This window comes from Berghia stephanieae, chromosome 13, assembly GCF_034508935.2.
Source record: "Berghia stephanieae isolate SIO BIC M18660-M18661 chromosome 13, UCSD_Bste_1.3, whole genome shotgun sequence".
Classification (NCBI taxonomy): Eukaryota; Metazoa; Mollusca; class Gastropoda; order Nudibranchia; family Aeolidiidae; genus Berghia; species Berghia stephanieae.
Window position 1 is genome coordinate 15,625,171 of NC_088372.1, and position 22,500 is coordinate 15,647,670.

General features: G+C 37.8%; 1 protein-coding gene across 1 annotated transcript in view; it reads right to left on the reverse strand.

The window, feature by feature from the left end:
* The window catches only part of LOC144959212 (uncharacterized), a 37,225-nt gene extending 15,950 nt beyond the window's left edge, over window positions 1-21,275 (reverse strand). Inside the window, exons 1-12 of the mRNA XM_078891753.1 lie at window positions 21,203-21,275; window positions 19,630-19,691; window positions 15,707-15,852; window positions 14,408-14,563; window positions 13,042-13,209; window positions 12,371-12,525; window positions 10,616-10,785; window positions 6,704-6,864; window positions 5,624-5,722; window positions 3,419-3,623; window positions 1,511-1,598; window positions 54-104 (exon numbers count right to left, since the gene is read on the reverse strand). Coding sequence (XP_078747879.1) covers window positions 54-104; window positions 1,511-1,598; window positions 3,419-3,623; window positions 5,624-5,722; window positions 6,704-6,864; window positions 10,616-10,785; window positions 12,371-12,525; window positions 13,042-13,209; window positions 14,408-14,563; window positions 15,707-15,852; window positions 19,630-19,691; window positions 21,203-21,275 — 1,534 coding nt within the window. The remainder of the gene's footprint in view (window positions 1-53; window positions 105-1,510; window positions 1,599-3,418; window positions 3,624-5,623; window positions 5,723-6,703; window positions 6,865-10,615; window positions 10,786-12,370; window positions 12,526-13,041; window positions 13,210-14,407; window positions 14,564-15,706; window positions 15,853-19,629; window positions 19,692-21,202) is intronic.
* Between the last annotated feature and the right edge of the window lie 1,225 nt (window positions 21,276-22,500).

Below are 22,500 nucleotides of genomic sequence, written 5' to 3' on the forward strand. Positions count from 1 at the left end.
ATTAGCTGGTGGCTAAAAGGTACCCAAAGGGTCATAACTCTCGTCTGGCTTACCTCTTGGTGGAAGGGCAAGATCCTCATCTACCTGACCATCACCGTCATTGTCTGTGTGATAAAAAAAAACAAAACGATTCATCATCATCATCATCATCATCATCATCATCATCATCATCATCATCATGATCATCATTATTAATACCATTATCAATATGTTGACATTAGCTTCTCAAAAAGAAGAATTGAAAAAAGATATGAATAAACAAACACATAAACATATGAACAAATCTCATCATGATGATATTTTCCCATTCTCATAGATCTTTAGCGTAGCTATCCTTAACTTATAGCCTGACACTAAAACTGTAGCCATCGTTAACTTAAAGCCTGACACTGACAAAAAATGACGTCAAAAGACAAGTCTTTGGCCACAAATTAATACAAATCGGGGATTCTATTCAATAGTTCAACCAATGGAATCACTTGTTTCCTTGAGCACAACAAACGACAACCGTGGCCTTCGTAAAGTTATGACCTGATACCGTAGCCATCGTTATGTTATAGCCTGATACTGAAATCCAAAAGGACTGGCAGTTTGACGTCATTATTTGTTTTTTTGCACCGCCTAGTGAATTGTTAGTAGAGCTCATGGAAACAAGTTATTTCATTGGTTGAACTATTGAATACAACTCACGATTTGTTTTCTTTTGTGGCAAAAGACTGGCATTTTGACGTCATTTTTTGGTCAGTATCAGGCCATAACTTCACGAAGGCTACGCTGAAACCCACTAAGACCCATATTTTGAGCATCATTTTTAGGTTTGTGGACTACCTAGTGAGTTGTCTTTAGTGATGGTTAAGGAAACAAGTGATCCCATTGGTTGAACTGGTCAATACAACTCATGATTTGTTTTCTTTTGTGGCCAAAGACTTGTCTTTTGACATCATTTGTTGGTCAGTGTCAGCGTCGCCATCATTAACTGATAGCCTGACACTGACCAAAAAATTACGACAAAAGACAAGTCCTTGGCCACAAAAGAAAACAAATCGTGACTTGTATTCAATAGTTCAACTGATGGAATCGCTTGTTTCCTTGAGCTCTACTAACGACAACTCTCTAGGCGGTGCAAAAACCTTTAAAAAAATGACGTCGTACTATAAGTCCTGGTTTGTTCTTGTGTCAGGTTATGAGTTAACGATGGCTCCGGTGTCAGCCCATGAGTTTACGAAGGCCACACTTTTATCAAACCAATCAATATTATCCAAAATTTTCTCGTCCACTTTCCCTTCACAGTCGTTATTCAAGGTGTCACCGGCCACAAATCAGACTATAAACGTTAAAGGTTACACATAGTTTTGTGTGTTGGTAGCATTATATCCGGATGGCGGATGTTGTGAGTTTCATACCTAAACCCTTAGCATCAATAAGAACATAATATCTTTTCGACGGTTCATGCCAAACCCAACAACACACTATGCTCCTTATTTCCCCATTCAAAGAGATCTTGACCTACCAAGATTGTCCAAAGTTTCCTCGTCCACTCTCCCATCACAGTCGTTATCCACGGTATCACCGGGCACAGGGCTTGTTGGACTGCAGGGCTGGGGAGTAGAACAGCATAGAAGGAACAAAGTTAACATCACTCAGCTCTTTGTTATTATTTCTAGACAGCTTGTTAGTGAGCCGTTCTCGTTAAATTATATCAATCAGACTATAAACATAACAGGTTACATACAGTTCTGCGTGTTGATATCTTTTTTAAAAAAATGATTGGATTTCGGAAGTTGTGAGTATTTTACCTAAACTTAAACGCATAGCATCAATAAAATATCTTTATTCATTCACTATGGAATTACGTCTTTACAATCTATCTCAGTCTATCTCGAGAAAAAAATCCTATAGATAGAGCGAAATTGACGTCACTGAGCTTTGGCTAAAAAACTCACAACATTGCCATCCGGAAGTATAACGGACCAACACACAAAGTGTGTAACCTTGAACGTCTATAGTCTGGTTAATACATTTTAGTGAGAAACACGGATGGCAAAAAGCAATAACAAAGACCTGAGTGATGTCATATTCGTTCTATTTATATTGAGACTCAAAGCATAGCCATCGTTAACATAAATATAGCCTGACCTGAGCCACCGTAAACTCATAGCCTGACATAATATAGCCTGACACTAGAACCATAACCATCGTAAAGTTATAGCCTGACACTGGCCAAAAATTGAGATCAAAATGCCAGTCTTTTTGCCACAAAAGAAAACAAATCGTGAGTTGTATTCAATAGTTCAACCAATGAAATAACTTGTTTCCATGAGCTCTACTAACGACAATTCACTAGACGCTACTCAAACCTAAAAAAATGACGTCAAATTGCCAGTCCAATAGGGTTCTAGTGTCAGGCTATAGATAGTATGCAGATGACGTCATTCAGGCCTTTGTTATTGTTTTTGCCATCCGCGTTTGTGAGTTGCTCTCACTAAACTGTATTAACCAGACTATAAAAGTTCATGGTTACACAAAGGGTGTGTGTTGGTCCGTTATACTTCCGGATCGCAATGTTGTGAACTCCTTGGCCAAGCGCATTCTATTTACATGTTAACGATGGCTACGATGGTTACACATAGTTTTGTGTATTGGTCCGTAATACTTCCGGATGGCAATGTTGTGAGCTTCTTAGCCAAGCGCATACTGTTTATAAGTTAACGATGGCTCGCTATGATCAAAGTCTCGAAAGACGGTCAGATGGTTTTAAGACTGGTGGAATAAGTATCAATAGCTTTAGATATGTGGTGACATAGCATTAGAGAGATTTAGCTACTCTCATACGTAGTACGCAAAACGTAATACGTATCTATCACATGATCGTACGGTAATGATAGCAAAATAATTTCAAGATCAGCTAAAGAAGGATAGGAGGCCGAGTTGTGATTTCTTGTTAGAAGCTTGGAATGAAAGCGACTGTTTTAAAAAATCGAATTCATTGTTATTATTATCAAATGAATCAATGCCTTATATAGCTTGTATTATTCACATTGATTCCGTACTGTTCATGGCTGTTTTGACAGGCAGGACTTGTGATCATTTTATGAATCACACCTTTAATTAAAAACAAACAAATAACCAAAAAAAAATTAAAAAAAGAAGCAAAAACAAATCCTGCCCCTCCCCACAACCCCCCTTCCCCCTCCCCGAAACAAAACATAAAAATTACAAATCAAAAACAGAAAAAAGAATAACGACAAATATAAAATCAACATCATCATCATCATCAGCATCATCATCATCATCATTATCATCATCATCATCATCATCATCATCATCATCATCATCATCATCATTAACCACAACAACAAATAACATAAACCAAAAGTTGATCCCAGCAATGTAATAATATGTATTTGAATTTTCTCACCGCGTTGACTTGTGCCATTCTCTGTCCGGCTGCGAAGGCGTAGCTGTTCCATTGCTCTGTGCCGGAAGCCAGTGCCATAAAGGTTACAGTAGGATCAGAGTGGTAAAGGTTATGACTTCCGGGGTTGACAAAAAGCCAAGTCTGTTGCCACTCGCTGGTTCCAATGACATTTTTCCACGAAGATGATCTGGAAAAAAAAACATAAATAAAACAATAAAATTATTTTCTTTAAAACAAAGCAGAAAAAGAAAGAAACAACAAAAAAGGAACAACAAAAAAACAAAAACAAAAACAAAAAACAAAACAAAACAAAACAAACAAGACAAAGACAAAAAGCGAAAAGAAAAACGAACAAACGAACAAAACAAATCAAAACAATTAATGCATTTTATACAAGGTGTGGCAACAATATGATCTGATCATTAAAAAGATAAAAAGGGAATTAAATAATTGAGACTAATGTCTTTTTTTTTTTACCCCAAGGCTAATATAGATTTCATGTGTGTCTTTTGTGTCACTCTTGAAAAATAAAAAAAAACTGAAACTATTCATCCGTCACGACGTGCACACATATTAGCAGATCTAATAGCCAAAGCAATTATGGGCCTGATTTAACATTGGCGAACAAAACATGAGACCATAGTAATTTGGGTAATCAAATCTCATGCACATTACAGATTCCTCCCCCCCCCCTCCTTCCCACGAGATGCTTAGGGTGCGCAAATTGGATTCAGTAGTCTGATGTCACGGCCGCAGCCCGGCAACGGCAGCCATCTTGGTTTTAAACAAAAAAAATCTGTACCTTTTATTCTTCGTGTTGGCTAGAACTTTTCACATGTCTTGTGATCAGAATGTGTAAAAGTCAAAACATGATCAAATTTATGGGGGGGGGGGGGGGGCGGTTACCTCAGGATACGCTTTTATGCTCGCCGGAGAAATCTTTCATAAGGGCGTCCGCCATTGTTCCGATAATTTAGAGCCAGTTACTAAGTTACCATGGGTCATTAGGAAGGAAGTGACGTTACGACTGTTGAAGAGTATTCGCCGCAGCAACATCATAATCTCATTTCATATCGATATCTAGCGTACTAGGTAGAACCACATATAGATGGTTCGAAGATGACGTCACTCAGGTCTTTGTTATTGTTTTTTGCCATCCGCGTTTATGAGTAATGCTCACTGAACTGTATTAACCCGACTATAAACGTTTATGGATACACACAGTTTGGTGTGTTGGTCCGTTATACTTCTGGATGGCAATGTTATGAGCTTCTTAGCCAAGCGCATACTATCTATACCAGCAGGTTTAATGACCGAATGCAATTATGTAATTATGGGCTTAATTTAACATTGCTGTTATTTATTGTAAAAATTGACGATATTTTGATTTTATTTGAGAGTATTTCCATCAGCCCAAACAACAATGAGACCAAAAGAATTAGGGTAATAAGCCCTGCAAAAAAAATACATATCGCTTGTATGACATATATGTGCTATAAATGATATGAAATTGAATGTAAGCTTCAATTTTATAACAAGAACAGATCAAATGAACGTTTCGGGTTTCCCCTTTATCAACAAAACAGGATGAATGAAACACTACAGATGAATGAGATAATGTTGGTAGTGGCGATATCTCATTCATCTGTAGTGTTTCATTCATCGTGTTTTGTTGATAAAGGGAGAAACCTTTATCGTTCATTTGGTCTGTTCTTGTAATAAAATTGAAGCTTACATTCAATTTCATATTATTTATTTCTTGGAGCTTCGAGCAGCGACATTTACATTACCCTGTATTCTTCATATATTGCGGCTATGTGGTCTTGTGGTATGACACTCGCTTTCGGATCGGAAGGTCCTGGGTTCGAGCCTCGCGCTCGGCGCATAGTTGTCCTTGGAAAAGGCTCTTTACATACATTCTCTCACCGTACTCAGGTGTAAAATGAGTACATGCGCATATTTGTCCTTGGTAAAGGCTCTTTACGTACATTCTCTCACCGTACTCAGGTGTAAAATGAGTACATGGCCGTTAACAGCGTAGTCCGAAAAATTGTAATATCACCTAACAGGCGGCATGACCCGTCCTACATGTTAAATGTTGCTGTTGACCAGGGACTCCTTGTAAAACGCTTTGAGCACATTTAGTGGATATTGCGCTGTATAAAGATCAATTATTTTTTTTTATATAAATGAACTTTGACTTACATTGATTGGCCATCAAGAGTCAAGCCACCCTTCTTGTTTTTCTTGATAATGATGGATATTTTGTCGTTGAATGGCATGCCGCTCGGTAAGTTTGTTGTGCTATAAATAGATGATAAGTGGATGGGCGAAAAGACTAATTAAAGAATGGATGGATTAATTTATTAATGGACTATACAACACGTAATGCACATGACGTATGTGTCACATAGTGGACATTTGAGCTAAGATTGTTTCTGTCATTACAGAGAAAAAATTATTATTCTTTAAGGACGATAAATATAAGATAAAAGTCATATCTTTTTATCATTTTAATATTAAATTCACAATTTGTCGCTAATTTTATCACGACATTATACTGTTTCAGACGACTGGTGAGATTTTATTGCAACATTGTCTACAACAACAACAACAACAACAACTACTACTACTACTACTACTACTACTACTACTACAACAACAACAACAACTACTACTACTACTACTACTACTACTACTACTACTACTACTACTACTACTACCACTAGTACTACTACTACTACTACTACTACTACTACTACTACTACTACTACTACTACTACTACTAATACTAATACTAATACAACTACTAATACTACCACTACCACTACTACTAGTACTACTACTACTACTACTACTACTAATACTACTACTAATACTACTACTACCACTACTACTACTACTACTACTACTACTACTACTACTACTACTACTACTACTACTACTACTACTACTACTACTACTACTACTACTACTACTACTACTACTACTACTACCACTGAACTACTGGCAATCCGAAATTTAAAAACTGAATAGGGAATGAGAATAGCGGAAGAGTAGCGTCCCTTGATTGGACGATACCTTACATTGAGAACGTCAATTTGGTTTTGAAGTGTCTCAAACCGCTTTCACCGGAAGCGAGGACGAGAGACGCATGCGCACAACAAACATGACGTTCTCTCTCTCTAATACCTTTTCCGCCGGTGACGTCACAGACTATGGGTGACGTCCAATCAAGGGACGCTACTCTTCCGCCAATCTCATTCCCTATTAAAGATCACTCACCTCCATGTATATTCTGAGGCAAACTGTACTGTTGGGATTAGAAGTGACATGGCGGGGTCGCCGTAATGGAGACCATCGTCCTGCCAGGTTTTGGCAATCAAAGCCACCATGATGGGTTTGTCTGAGACTACAGTCTGGTACTCTCCAGTGGGAATGTCCAGCTATGTGTGAAATGTGAAATATATATAAAAGGCAAAAATCATTATAGAAGGAGCAAAGTTGACGTCACTCAGCTCTTTGTTATTGCGTTTATAAAGCCATTTTAATGGTTAGTTTTTACTAACTTATATCAATCAGATTATTATAGCTTTCAGGATACATAATGTCATGGCATGCTGGGGAGTCTCTGGTCTGTCTTCCCACCCTAACCTGTATTCCTTGTCAGCTGCATAACATCAGGAGTTGAGCTGCAGATGCATGTTCCTCATATAATTAATTTTTATAGGGTTTAGTCAAGTAGCCTTCATTTTGTCTTTCCCACAGTCTCTTTCATGATTGACGGTCGCCCATTCCCCGCCACCTACTGTTTTCTGGGTTGCAGTTATCTATTTCAGTTATTCTTTCTGCTCGAAGGGCCATATTTCATAAACAGAGGATCGTCACGTCCTGGGTCATTTGTGTCGATGAGAGATTCTGTGGGCCTTAAACAAAGAGATACCAGCCCTTTCCCCCAAAAAATCTCAATTTTTTAAGAAGGATACATGATTACAATCAATCACAGATAGTCATGCAGAAGACATGGGCCACAGACCGACCAAAGAGGGAGTATAGAAGTGTTAAAGTTACAGCACTAGGAAACAAGTATGAGCTATAGGGGTAGATTAAGAAAAGTAAGGACATACAGAGGACACCACACTACAGAATGAGTGTGAGGTGGGTGGGTGAGGAGCAGAGCGTGCACCACTCATCGGTGGGTTCTGTCTCCTGCACCTTAAGAGGAAGGGGTCCCACCTACTCCCTAGCCCGGTTTATACCGCCGGGGACTCGGTCGCGCCCATAACAAACTCAGTAGAAACGGGGAACACCACGGGAAGGTGCTGTTATGGACACAATAATGCATGAGAGGCCATATGCAATAATCTCTGTCAGACAGGATTACGCGGCAATCAATGCACCTGGAAATGAGAGGTGTTGGGTTCGAAATGCACATCAATTTCCTTTCAGCAAGCGGGACGTCCGGCCCAGACCTTGCAGCTCTCCAACTACAAAAGACATCTAACTTCTACGTCATGGCACAAGACCGAAGGGCTAGAGCTCAGGTGGTCGCTGGTTCGGATAAGTAAGTAAGTAAGTAAGGATACATAATATAGTTTTGTATGTTAGGACGTTATATCCTTGAAGTGGCCAAAGAAGTGCTAGGGGTCAGCTCGGGAAGAGGTAAAGTTGGAAAAGAAACATGGCGGTGAATTAAGAGGTTCAAGAAGCAATAAAGAAAAAGAGGGAAGGAAGGAAGAACATAGAGAGAAAGAGGGATGCTATGAAAGTAGATGAACATAAGCTGGCAAAAGAAAAAGAAGCAAAAAGAGTCGTTGTAAAAGCAAACTCCGATACATTCAAAGATATTTATGAGCAATTAAAAAGTAAAGAAGGCCAGAAAATAATTTAAGAATAGCGAAACAGAGGCACAAGAATAGGAGAGATATACAACATATTAAGATGATCAAATACGAGAATGGAAGAATATTGCGCGAAGATGAAGAGATTCGAGCAAGATGGAAAACATACTACGAGGGCTCTTTCATAATTAACCGAAAAATGCCTGTCAAATCCGCGTTTTTTATGCTATCAACAAAATTCTTGCACGTGTTCAAACCTTGACTCGTCCTTCATTTCTCTACGTAACAGCCAAGTCTGTCGACACACTTCTGCCAACGCCGCACCATGGAATAGATACCCTCTCGGAAGAAATTTCCGTCAAGGTTTTGTAGCCATTTCCGCACATGGTCAACAAGCTCTTCATCGACATCAAAGCGCTTTCCTGCCAGCTCACGTTTCAGTGGCCCAAAGAGGTGATAATCAGATGGTGCGAGGTCTGGACTGTGTGGTGGGTGTGGCAAAATCTCCCATCCATATTTCTCTAGCCAACCTTGCGTCACTCGTGCTGTGTGGGGTGTAGCGTTGTCGTGTTGCAAAATGACCCCGTTGGTTAACTGCCCTGGGCGCTTTCTGCGAATGGCCTCCCTAAGCTTGTCAAGAGTTTGGCAGTACCTTGCAGCATTGATTGTTTCTCCAGGTTGTAAGGTTTCGAACAGAATAACACCACGACTGTCCCATAAAACAGTTCCCATTATTTTCTTTGCTGACCGCATGACTTTGAATTTCTTCGCGACAGGTGAGGATGGATGTTTCCATGTCATCGAATCTTGCTTTGTTTCTAGGGTGCAATGGTGCAACCAAGTCTCATCACCGGTGACTATGCTGTCAAGAAAAGTCACATCGTACCCTAGAATGTCTCCGCCGGCGTTGGCAGTATGCCCGTGAACCCTGCGTGAGCTCTTCTCAAAAGTTCCCTGCAGATGTCCAATCTTTTTTCTTTATGATTGTCTGTCAATTGCTTAGGAACCCATCTTGCGCTGACTTTTCTGTAGCCAAGTTCATCAAATACAATTCTATGGGCAGAAGTTTCCGAAATTTCAAGACTGCTTGCGATTTCATGAAGTTTCAACCTCCTGTCTTGACGAATAAGCTCATCAACTCGCTTCACATTGTCTTCTGACGTCGCAGTTATCGAACGCCCTCTCCCTTCCCTGTCTGTCAAGTCGGAATGGCCGGCTTCAAACAAATTACACCAGTGATAGACTTGTGTACGGCTTATAACATGCTCACCATATACACTCTGAAGTTCTTTATGAATTTCGGTAGGATTCAGACTTTTGGCGTTCAAAAAACGTATGACAGCTCTGATTTCCTCCTTTGACCAAGTTTCAAGGTGGGCCGCCATCTTTAAAATCGTCTAGAAATTCATTGTGCAAAATGATGCACTTCATAATTTCTGGGAATATCCGTAAGGAAATAAGGAATATCATGTCGTTTACAGAATTAAAAAATCTCCACTGGTTGCTGAGCAATGGGCATTTTTCGGTTATTTCTGAAAGAGCACTACTAACACCTCATGAATGGAGAGAATGACAGGGAGAGGAGAAGTGCAGTCATACAACCTAAAGAGAAGATAGAAGATGAGATAAGCAAGAACGAGGTGTGGGATGCAGTGCACAATATGAAAAGGGTGAAAGCAGTTTGACCAGACGAGATATCAGCAGAAGTCTGGAAATCACACGGAGATGAATGGTTAAATCTCCTGGTATGGTTATTCAACGAGATCTTACAGAAAGAGAAAATGCGAGAATAATGGACAAAAAGTACCTTGATTACCATATACAAAAATAAAGGAGATGTTCAAGAATGTGGCAACTATAGGGGCATCAAGTTAATGAGCTATACAACGAAGATATGGGAAAGAAAGAGTAATCGATAAGACATCTTTTGTTTGTTTGATGTATTATGCATATTCCTCCATAAAATGAAAGACATCTCACGATCACGATGACAGGAGGAAGGGCCTTTTTAAAAAAAAATGATAGAATTATGTGCGGCTATGTGGTCGGTGGTATAACACTCGCTTTCGGATCTGAAGGTCCTGGGTTCGAGCCTCGCTCGGCGCATAGTTGAGTCCTTGGCAAAGGATCTTTACTCACATTCTCTCAACGTACCCAGGTGTAAAATGAGTACCTGTAACAGCGGTGTCTCTGTCGGGAAAAAGTTACAATATAATCGCCTAACAGGCGTCATGTCTCGTTCTACATGTTAAGTGTTGCTGTTGGTCAGGGACCCCCTGTAATGCGCTTTGAACACGTTTAGTTGATATATAAAAGCCCAAGTTTTTTTAATAACTATTTTGTTCAGATTAAAAACCTCTTTGAAATCCCCAGCTTTGGACAGCGTGAAAGTTGTCCTCCCGTTTCCAAAGTTGACAGCTGTCCCGTCTTCTGAGGCCACCACCCGATAGATGTCTCCAATCTCTCTGTCGGGAGTGCTGATGGTGATGAATTCTTTGCCCCAGGTGTCCACTGATGGAAGCATCTCTGAGAATAAAAATAGAAGATTTACGGACTTGTAATAAAAATATGAAAACTTGTCACAAGTTAAAAAAAAATACAAAGAAACTTGAGCTTTTATAAAGCGCAATATCCACTAAACGTGCTCAAGGGGTCCTTGACCAACAGCGACACGTAACATGAAGAACGGGACATGACGCCTGTTAGGCGATATTAATATTTTTCGGACAGAGACAACGCTGCTAACGACCATATACTCATTTTACACATGAGTACGTGAAAGAATGTGAGTAAAGAGCCATACCTCCGAAACCAGAAGATCAATTACATAAGGCATGAAACCAGTCCTCCGGAAGAGTGATTTTGCACTTTCAATGAGATGAGAACCATTTTTAGACATCGCACTTTTGTGCCCGATTGTAAGTTGAGAAATATGATGGTTACTCATGATACTTTTATAGATATTTGAAGGACGAGCTCTCTGGACCCATTTCTAAATACGTGTCTTTCCAGAGTACGGTAGTTAATTGGTCAATTGGCTAATACTTGCCGTCATAAGGCGTTCTGGCGTCTTTTTTTATAAATACGATGACTAGAAAAAGTGTCAAACACCCCTTCTGTAAGTAGGAAAAGATAGTGGAGCAGGCACTTATGTTGATGATATCAAGAAATTAAGTGAGTAGGAAAGTGCCAGAAGACAACAGAGAATAAAAACTTCGCGGGAGCGATAGGTGCTCGAACCCGCGACCTTATTGGTACGACAACTCGCCTGACTCTACTGTATGAGCTATCCATGACCCCAAATAAAAGTCGCTTCAAACCTTACGTCTAATTAGAGCCTATCTCTCGACTTCTTGAGGTCACGGGTTCAACACACACAAACACTGAAAAGTTAGTTGGCCAGCATTTAAGCTTAATAGCCAATATTCTCAACACAAACATGTTACATAGAAACCAATGAGACACTGAGTATGCTCCGGTATTTGGGATGAATTCTGTAAGTAAAAAGGTGACCCTCAGAAAATGGAGATGGATAGGACATATCTAAAGAATACAATGGCTTCCTTCGTGCCGCACTAACATGGACACTTCGTGCCGCACTAACATGGACACCGGGGCAGTAAGAGGAAGAGCGGAAAACCAAGAGAGGCGTATTGAAGGACAGTTGAAAAGATTGGGCGGCGAGATAAGGTTTTACCCTAGAGGGAGGTCTTTACTGCTGCAGCCGAAATGTCAGCCGGTAGAAGATGTGTTCACAGAAGATGTATTCTCCTCGAGAAACTTGAGCTTTTTTATAGTGCAATCACTATACCACTAAACGTGCTCAAAGCGCTTTATAAGCGGTCCCCAACCAACAGAAACACTTAACGTGTAGGAAGAGACATGACGTCTGTTTTAAGCGATATTGCATATTTTCCAACAATGACAACCCGAGTACGATGTGAGAATGTGAGTAAATAGAAGAGCCCTTTCCAAGGACTCAACTATGCGCCGATCAGAGCAGGACTCAAACCCGGGACCTTACGATATGAAAGCGAGTATCATACCACAAGGCCAAATCGCCGTCCATATATTTTAATTACAAACAAATAATGCATAAAGCCATGCCTACCAGTGAGATGGTCAGATGACTGCCTCCATCCATCACGAGGAACTGTGCATCTGTAGTTACCACTGATGCAGGTAAACGGTTTGTTGCCAGTGATGTAACTTCCGGTAAAATCAGCTTCTGGGATGTCAAACTGAGTCACAAAGAACGTGTTGTATCTGAAGTGAACATGTTATGATATAGGTGTTTGTATGTTACAAGGGCCTCTTTTTGCATGAAAAAACTGAACATTATAAATCACTGACGAGTTAATGGGAAGATGGATTAATAAAAGAGATAGATGAATTGGTCAACATTGGTGACGGAATGAGTTGATGGATGGGTGAGTTGATAAGTGGGTGGGTTGATGGATGGATGTATGGATGAGTGGATGGGTAGATGGGAAGATGGGTAGATGCAGGAAATAAATGAATTGGTCGATCTGGATACATGAATTGATGGTTGGTTTGAAGGCTGAGTGAAAGGGTTGTTGGATGAATGGATAAGTGGATGGCCTTTCTATCGGCCTGGATGCACGACATGGTTATACGGGGTGAGCGGAAGGATGGATCAACGGACTGACGGATAGATGGATGGACGGATGGATGAATGGGTTGTGGATAGGTTGATAGATAGATGGTCATATGACAGAATGGACGGATGAATAGATCGAGAGAGGGAAGAGCGCAACAGACCTGTTCACAGACCAACTAACAGACTGTCCATTTCCATAGGTCCGCCCATTGACCTGTACACTGACGGCTACAGGTGCCAGCTGACTGCCGGATCTATTGTTGTTGGAGAATTTGATGGTACCACTCGTCCCGTCGGTGACGCCTACTACCAGGATCTGAGGACTTCGCCTAATTGAGGGGATATATACAAGAAATTCAAAATTAGAATTAATTTTCAAATTCCAAATTTTAGCGACGCAATTGGTCTTTTCTTATATCCTAGTGCAATTCTTCTTCTTCTTCTTCTTCTTCTTCTTCTTCTTCTTCTTCTTCTTCTTCTTCTTCTTCTTCTTCTTCTTCTTCTCTTCTTCTTCTTCTTCTTCTTCTTCTTCTTCTTCTTCTTCTTCTTTCTTCTTCTTCTTCTTCTTCTTCTTCTTCTTCTTCTTCTTCTTCTTCTTCTTCTTCTCTTCTTCTTCTTCTTCTTCTTCTTCTCTCTCTCTTCTACTTCTTGTTCTTTCTTGTTCTTGTTCTTTGTCTTCTTCTTCTTGTTCTTTCTCTTCTTCTTCTTCTTCTTCTTCTTCTTCTTCTTTCTTCTTCTTCTTCTTCTTCTTCTTTCTTCTTCTCTTCTTCTTCTTCTTCTTCTTCTTCTTCTTCTTCTTCTTCTTCTTCTTCTTCTTCTTCTTCTTCTTCTTCTTCTTCTTCTTCTTCTTCTTCTTCTTCTTCTTTCTTCTTCTTCTTCTTCTTCTTCTTCTTCTTCTTCTTCTTCTTCTTCTTCTTCTTCTCTTCTTCTTCTTCTTCTTCTTCTTCTTCTTCTTCTTCTTCTTCTTCATCTACTATATCTTAAGTATTAAAAGCAAGATTGGAAAGATTTGGTTATGTGAATCTGCATTGAAACATCAGAATCAAAGAATGCGCCAAGATTTCTTATTGTTGCAGTTTGTTCTATATTCAAATTTGGGTCGCCTGGACCAATACTATCAAGTTTTATCTTTTCCCTTTGTTTATTGGTGTCAATCAATAAACGTTCTGTTTTAGAATCAGTTAATTTTACTTATTTTCTAACACCCACGTAATTATTGTTGATGGTGATGATGATGATGATGTGATGATGATGATGATGATGATGATGATGATGATGATTTAAGACGATGATGATGATGATGATGTGGTTGATGATGATGATGATGATGATGATGATGATGATGAGGATGATGATGATGATGATGATGCTTTAAGATGATGATGATGATGATGATGATGATGATGATGATGATTTAAGACGATGATGATGATGATGATGATGATGATCATGATGATGATGATAATGATGATGATGATGATGATGATGATGATGATGATGATGATGATGATGATGATGAGCACTCACAAGTAATGTACAGAGTAATATTCCTGGCCCACCACATTGACCGGCATGGCTACGTAGGCATCAGTTGTAAACTGTTCCTTGTTGACACAATACACTGTAATGGGCTGAGTGGACGTGATTCGAACCCCACGGTTGCCGTTACCAGAATTCTCTACTCTAGAAATGAAGAACATTTATTTGAGCTGATGACGATGCTGGTGGTGATGGTGGCGGCGAGGATGATGATGATGAAAAGGAGGAGGAAGAGTGTGGAGAGAGAGAGAGAGAGAGAGAGAGAGAGAGAGAGAGAGAGAGAGAGAGGGGGGGGTTATTGGTGAGAAAAGGCAGGAACATAATATTACAGGTTACAGATTTATTGTTTATTACAGAGATGTGATGGCAAATGGGTATAAAAGGAAAGGCTGTGAGGCGTTTGGGGGGGGGGGGGGGGGGGGGGGGGGGGGGGGGCTCGAAGAAATGAAAGAAAAAAGGGAAACGGCTGTCATAATTTCACAAGTTTATTAAGAAATATTATCATTTCACGACTTCTACTACTACTACTACCACTAGTACTACTACCGCAACAGCAACAACAACTACTACTACTACTACTACTACTACTACTACTACTTACTGCTACTACTACTACTACTACTACTACTACTACTACTACTACTACTACTACTACTACTACTACTGCTGCTGCTACTACTACTACTACTACTACTACTACTACTACTACTACTACTACTACTACTACTACTATTATTATTATTATTACTATTACTACTACTGCTAATAATAATAATAATAATAATAATAATAATAATAATAATAATAATAATAATAATAATAATGGTGATGATAATAATATTAATGATGATAATAATAATAATAATAATAATAATAATAATAATAATAATAATAATAATAATAATAATAATAATAATAATAATAATAATAATAATATAATAATAATAATAATAATAATAATAATAATAATAATAATAATAATAATAATAATTATTATTATTATTATTATTATTATATTATTATTATTATTATTATTATTATTATTATTATTATTATTATTATTATTATTATTATTATTATTATTATTATTATAACAATAATTACTTTAACCACTACTACATAAATACGACCGCGACTATTATTATATACCGTGGTTTGTTTTTATTTTTGTTTTAACCAATTAATTAATTTATTTATTTATTTATTTATTTTTGGTTATTCTTAGTGGTATCTCTTTGATTTAAGATATATTTTGATACATTTATTCTCAGTGAACGAAATGTTTACCTGTTTTGGTGCGGAATGATTATAAGCTGAACGGTTTGTTTGGCGACCGTTGCCGTGGCAACAAAGTTTGAGTCGTATTTTGGCGTGGTTACAGTGACGTCAGCTGGGGTGTTGGACATCGTTGTCACGAAAATCTCTAGACCGACCTGAGAATATAACAACAAAGAGATAATTTATCAGAGACTTATGTATGATTATTTTCGTTGTTGCTTTCATGATTATTTTATTCATTAACATTTCATTATTGTACTATGAACTTTGTACATTTATGATTCATTCCATCATGACCAATTTTCAATTACCAGTATTCTATGACAGTATTTTTCGATTTTGCATTGCCGTATTGATACATTTTTCCTTACATTCAAAGTTATGTAAAACTGTCTGTGAATGATATAATGCAAGCTATATGAGATTCAAATAGCTAAAGAAGACTGGATAAATGAACAATGTCACTATATAATGTCCTGCAAAGAAAAAAATGGCAAATTCTTCCATCAGAAAATCAAAGAAGTGACAAACAAAACTAAATCAGGTGCTAAAAGTGGATGCATCAAAGACAAGCGTGGAAACACCATCATGGACAAAGACTGCATTCTAAACAGATGGTCAGAATATATTGAAGAACTTTTTTTTGATAATCGAGGAGAAATGCCTATGATAAAAGAACTGGAAGGGCCTTCTATAATGAAAGATGAAGTTAGGAACGTCATGAAAAGCATGAAAAATGGAAAAGCTGCAGGACCTGATGCCATAACAATTGAAGCCTTGACTGGCCTGGGTGAATGGGGGATAGAATTCATCACAAACCTTCTAAATCAAGTGTATGACACAGGAAAAATGCCAACTGATATGAAACGATCCATTTTTATAGCACTACCAAAAAAGCCAGGGGCAGTTGATTGTGAACAACACAGAACTATTAGCCTAATGAGCCACCTCACAAAAATTCTTTTGAAGATAATTTTACTAAGAATAAGAAATAAAATACGACCTGAAATTGGGGAGATGCAATTTGGTTTTGTTGAGGACAAGGGTACCAGAAATGGAATATTCACATTATCAATGCTGATGGAAAGATGTATTGAAGTAAATAAAGATCTGTATATGTGTTTCATCGACTATTCAAAAGCCTTTGATAAAGTACAACACGAAAAACTATTCAAAATTCTATCATCCTTGGACATTGATGGTAAAGATTTAAGAATATTACGGAATTTGTACTGGGAACAAGAATCAGCAATGCGTGTTGACAACGAACTAAGCAGTTTTACACCTATTAGAAGAGGAGTTAGGCAGGGGTGTGTTTTGTCTCCAGATTTATTCAACCTCTATAGTGAAATGATATTAAGAGATATCGAACATAAGAAGGGGGTGTGTATTGGAGGAAAGAATGTAACAAATCTGAGGTATGCAGATGATACGGTTCTACTGGCAGAATCTGAACATGAACTACAAGAATTACTGGATGTTGTAGTCAGGAGTAGTGAAAATATGGGACTGGAACTGAATATATCTAAAACAGAATGTATGACGGTATCTAAAAATAATAACCCACCAGCCTGTGTAATAACAAGCAGAGGACAAACAATACAACAAGTTGAATGTTTCAAATATTTAGGCTTCAATGTAACATCCAATGGAAAATCAGATTGTGAAATAAAGAAAAGAATAGGTATGGCGAAGAATGCATTCAACCAGCTGCATACAATTATGAAAAACAGGAATATTAGCATGAAAACAAAAATCAAAGTCCTGGATTGCTATGTACTGTCTGTGCTGCTATATGGTTGTGAGAGCTGGACCATAAACAAGACCATGGTTAAAAGACTGGAGGCAGTGGAAATGTGGTTTTACAGAAGAATGATGAGGGTGTCATGGATGGAAAGGAAAAGAAATGAAGAAATTTTAGAAATGGCAAACAGAAAAAGATCACTGATAACAAAAATCATCAAACGCCAAATGGAATTTTTAGGACACATTATCCGCCACCCTGGTTTGGAAATACTCGCCTTGACTGGAAAGATGAATGGAAAAAGAATAAGAGGAAGACAAAGAATAACGTATTTGAAAGGGATAAGAACTTGGACAGATGAAGCTGAGAAAGGTGGCGCTGCTTTAATAGAATTGGCAAGAGATAGATCAGCTTGGCGGAAGATGACCTCCGACGTCTGCTTCAGATATGGAACTACATGAGATGAGATGAGATTCAATAACTATGAACTATTGTTATACGGCATTTAAAGAATAATTCCTATATTAAGCCTTTAGTAATATAAGATAAGATAAGAGACATCTTATTATTACAGACCATGTTGGATATTGTTCTTATCCTTGAGCTTTTTTATAATATAGTGCAATATCTACTAAAGGTGCTCAAAGCGCTCTACAAAAGGTCTCTCACTAAGAGCAACAATTAACATGTAGAACGGGACATGACGCCTGTTAGGCGATATTACAATCATTTCCGACAGAGACTCCGCTGTTAACGGCCAGGGACTCATTTTACACATGAGAACCGTGAGAGAATGTGAGTAAAGAGACTTTAAAAAAATAAAAACTCAACTACACGCCGCTCATAACCCGACCCTAAATCTGATTTCACCAAGAAAGCAATGATTCCGGAGCGACTTTTACGTGTTTAAGGAACCTTAGTTGCATCGCTTTTCGAGCTTTCGGTCTTGTTTTGATGGTGATGTCTGTGATAAGGAAGACGTGCAGGTATTTGCATGTCTGAATACCTAACACAATTATAGGCTTGATTTAACATTGCTGTAATGGACAATGTTTTTCGTTAGTTTGAGAGTATTTCCATTACAACAATGATGAGCCCATAACACTTTGGGTTATCAGACCTGCAAATGAGTACACATGGGATAAGGACTTTCCTTCAACTAGTGTGACTCACCGGGTCACATTGGTATCCTTTCAGAAGAAATTAAGTGAAGAAAATTGAGTTTAAGATCATAACTGAGAAATTTAGTATTTTTTTCAACGTATGATAATAAACTAACTCTCCAAAATATTATATTTTGTGCTAGCACTCTCATGACATCCGTCTCTGCCTGTTGCACACACACACACACATACACACACCCACCCACCCACCCACACACACACACACACACACACACACACACACACACACACACTTAACTTGAGTGATGTATTGTTTGTGAAATGTCTTATCCAAGAACGCATCGCTTTAGTTCATTACAAGATGAGACACGGAACAACTGGGTAATGCAAATATTGCTTCTTGAAGCTCGAATAAATAAATAAATAAATAACGATATTCTGAGGAGACGGATAGCTCAGTTGGTAGAGCACTCGCTTCACACAAAAAGGGACCAAGATCGATCCCGGGTGCAGTCGAGATTTTTACTGACCCCCTTACTGTCCATACCGTGAACTTTTTAAAGTGACCCATTGAGTGGAATGACTGTCATGTCCTACACTCACCAGGTCTAGAATTTTATAACTTTGACCGTTTCACTTTAAATTCAGTTTTCTGAATCTGATTCAACATGAACATAATACCAATTTAAAACAAAACAAAACAAAAAACAAAACTTGAGCTTTTATATAGCGCAATATCCACATTTACATGTGCTCAAAGCGCTTTACAAAGGGTCCCTGACCAACAGCAACAGGTAACATGTGGAACAAGACAACACAATGACGCCTGATAGGCGATCTTACACTTTTTCGGACAGAGACAACGCAGTTGACGACCAGGTAGGTACTCATTTTACACCTGAGTACGGCGAGAGAATGTGAAATATAAAGAGTCTTTTCCAAGGACTCAACTATGCGCCGAGCGAGCGAGGATCGAACCCAGGACCTTCCAATCCGAAAGCGCGTGTCATACCACAAGACCACATAGCCCCACAAATTAAAGACGATGGTTTACTTGTTTTTACCTCAAGAACCAGCGTGTTCCACATAAAACCAACGATGAATTCTGTGCCTTGATTGCTTCGAGCTGGATTATGGTAGATACAAAGAGGATGCGTGTGGGAGAGAGTGGTTGGTTTAATGGCGGGTGGGCAGGAGGGCGGGGAGGGGGGCGGGGAGGAGAAATTTACTATGAGATACATATTAATATAATGCTGAATGGTGGTGTCCAACTATAATGACGTAATATCACTTCGATACGAAATATTTGACCAATACCATGTCTTTTCTGTATACCTCAATACATTATTTCTCCTTCTTCTTCTTCTTCTTCTTCTTCTTCTTCTTCTTCTTCTTCTTCTTCTTCTTCTTCTTCTTCTTCTTCTTCTTCTTCTTCTTCTCTTCTTTCCCTCTCTTCTTCTTCTTCTTCTCTTCTTTTCTCCTCTCTTCTTCTCTTCATTCTTCTTTCTATCTCTTCTATACTCTTACTTCTCTTCTCTCAAACTATTTTATATAACTCCATCTACTTCTACTACTCACTAACTACTCACTTTTCACTACAACTACTACTACTACTACTACTACTACTATATACTACTACTACTACTACTACTACTACTACTACTACTACTTAAACTATACTACTACTACTAATACTACTACTACTACTACTACTACTATTACTACTAATACTACTACTACTACTACTACTACTATTAAAACTAATACTATTACTACAACGAATACTACTGTAACGACTACTACTACTACTACTACTACTACTACTACTACTACTACTACTACTATTAAACTACTATACTACTATTAAAACTATACATACTATTACTACAACTACTACTACTTAACACTACTACTACTATACTACTTACTACTAACTACTACTACTATACTACTACTACTACTATACTAAATACTACTACTACTACACTACTACTACTACTATACTACTACTACTACTACTACATACTACTACTACTATATACTACTACTACTACTACTCTACTATACTACTACTACTACTACTACTACTACTACTATACTACTACTACTACTATACTTACTACTACTACTACTACTGCTACTACTACTACTACTGCTACTACTACTACTGATACTACTACTACTACTACTACTACTACTACTACTACTACTACTACTAAAAATTTTAAAAAATGAGCTTTATATAGCGAAATATCCACTAAATGTGCTCAAAGAACTGTACAAGGGGTCCCTGGTCAACAGCAACACTTAACATTTAGGACGGGACATGACGCCTGTTAGGCGATATTACAATTTTCGGACAAAAGCAACGCTGTTATCGGCCAGGTACTCATTTTACACCTGAGTACGGTGAGAGAATGTGGGTAAAGTGCCTTTTCCAAGGACTCAACTATGTGCCGAGCGCGAGGCTCGAACCCAGGACCTTCCGATCCGAAAGCGAGTGTCATACCACTAGACCACAGACCCGCACTATTACTACTATTAAATCAAGTAGGACTGCTACTACTATTCCACTCCTCTGTCATCAATAACATCATTAACCCATTAAAACCAAGAAACACAAATCTGACAACTTACAGGCGTGAATGGGGTCTGAGAGAAGCAGGAGAACCACCATCCATTTAAGGATCTTGTCACGTGAATTGGCCATTGGACCTCTTCTCCTTTTTCGTCAGCCTGGAAAAAGATGGTTGATAATGATTTTGATGACGATAATGACCATGACGGTGAAGATGTTGATTTTAATAATAACGATGATGATGATGATGATGATGATGATGATGATAATGATAAAGATGATAATATTACAACAACAACAAAAACTACTACTACTACTACTACTACTACTACTACTACTACTACTACTACTACTACTACTACTACTACTACTACTACTATACTACTATACTACTACTACTACTACTACTACTACTACTACTACTACTATACTACTAACTACTACTACTACTACTACTACTACTACTACTACTACTACTACTACTACTACTACTACTACTACTACTACTATACTACTACTACTACTACTACTACTACTACTACTACTACTACTACTACTACTACTACTATACTACTACTACTACTACTACTACTACTACTAACTACTACTACTACTACTACTACTACTACTACTATACTACTACTAACTACTACTACTACTACTACTACTACTACTACTACTACTACTACTACTACTACTACTACTACTACTACTACTACTAACTACTACTACTACTACTACTACTACTACTACTACTACTACTACTACTACTACTACTACTACTACTACTACTATAATTACTACTGATAATGATAATAATAATAAATAGTAATAATAATCTTCATCATAACAAAAAAATAATAATAGTTATGATAATAATAATAATAGTAATAATAAATAATAATAATAATATAGTAGTAGTAGTAGTAGTAGTAGTAGTAGTAGTAGTAGTAGTAGTAGTAGTAGTAGTAGTAGTAGTAGTAGTAGTAGTAATAATAATAATAATAATAACATGATGATGATGATAATAATAATTATTATATTGATAAGAGTAATAATAATAGTACTAAAGCTGATGATGAAATTAGTATTAATAATCATAAAAAAACAAAAATGATAATGGCAAAAATAATAATGATTAATAATAATAATAATAATATAATAATAAAAATATAATAATAATAATAATAATAATAATAATAATAATAATAATAATAATAATAATAATAATAATAATAATAATAACGATACACTTGCCTGTTGTCCACTAAAACTTGGTATCTGTGTATCTGGAATCTGAATTTCCTGCGGGAGATTCAACTCCCAGTGTTCTCATCACAAAACTCTGAATAAAAGT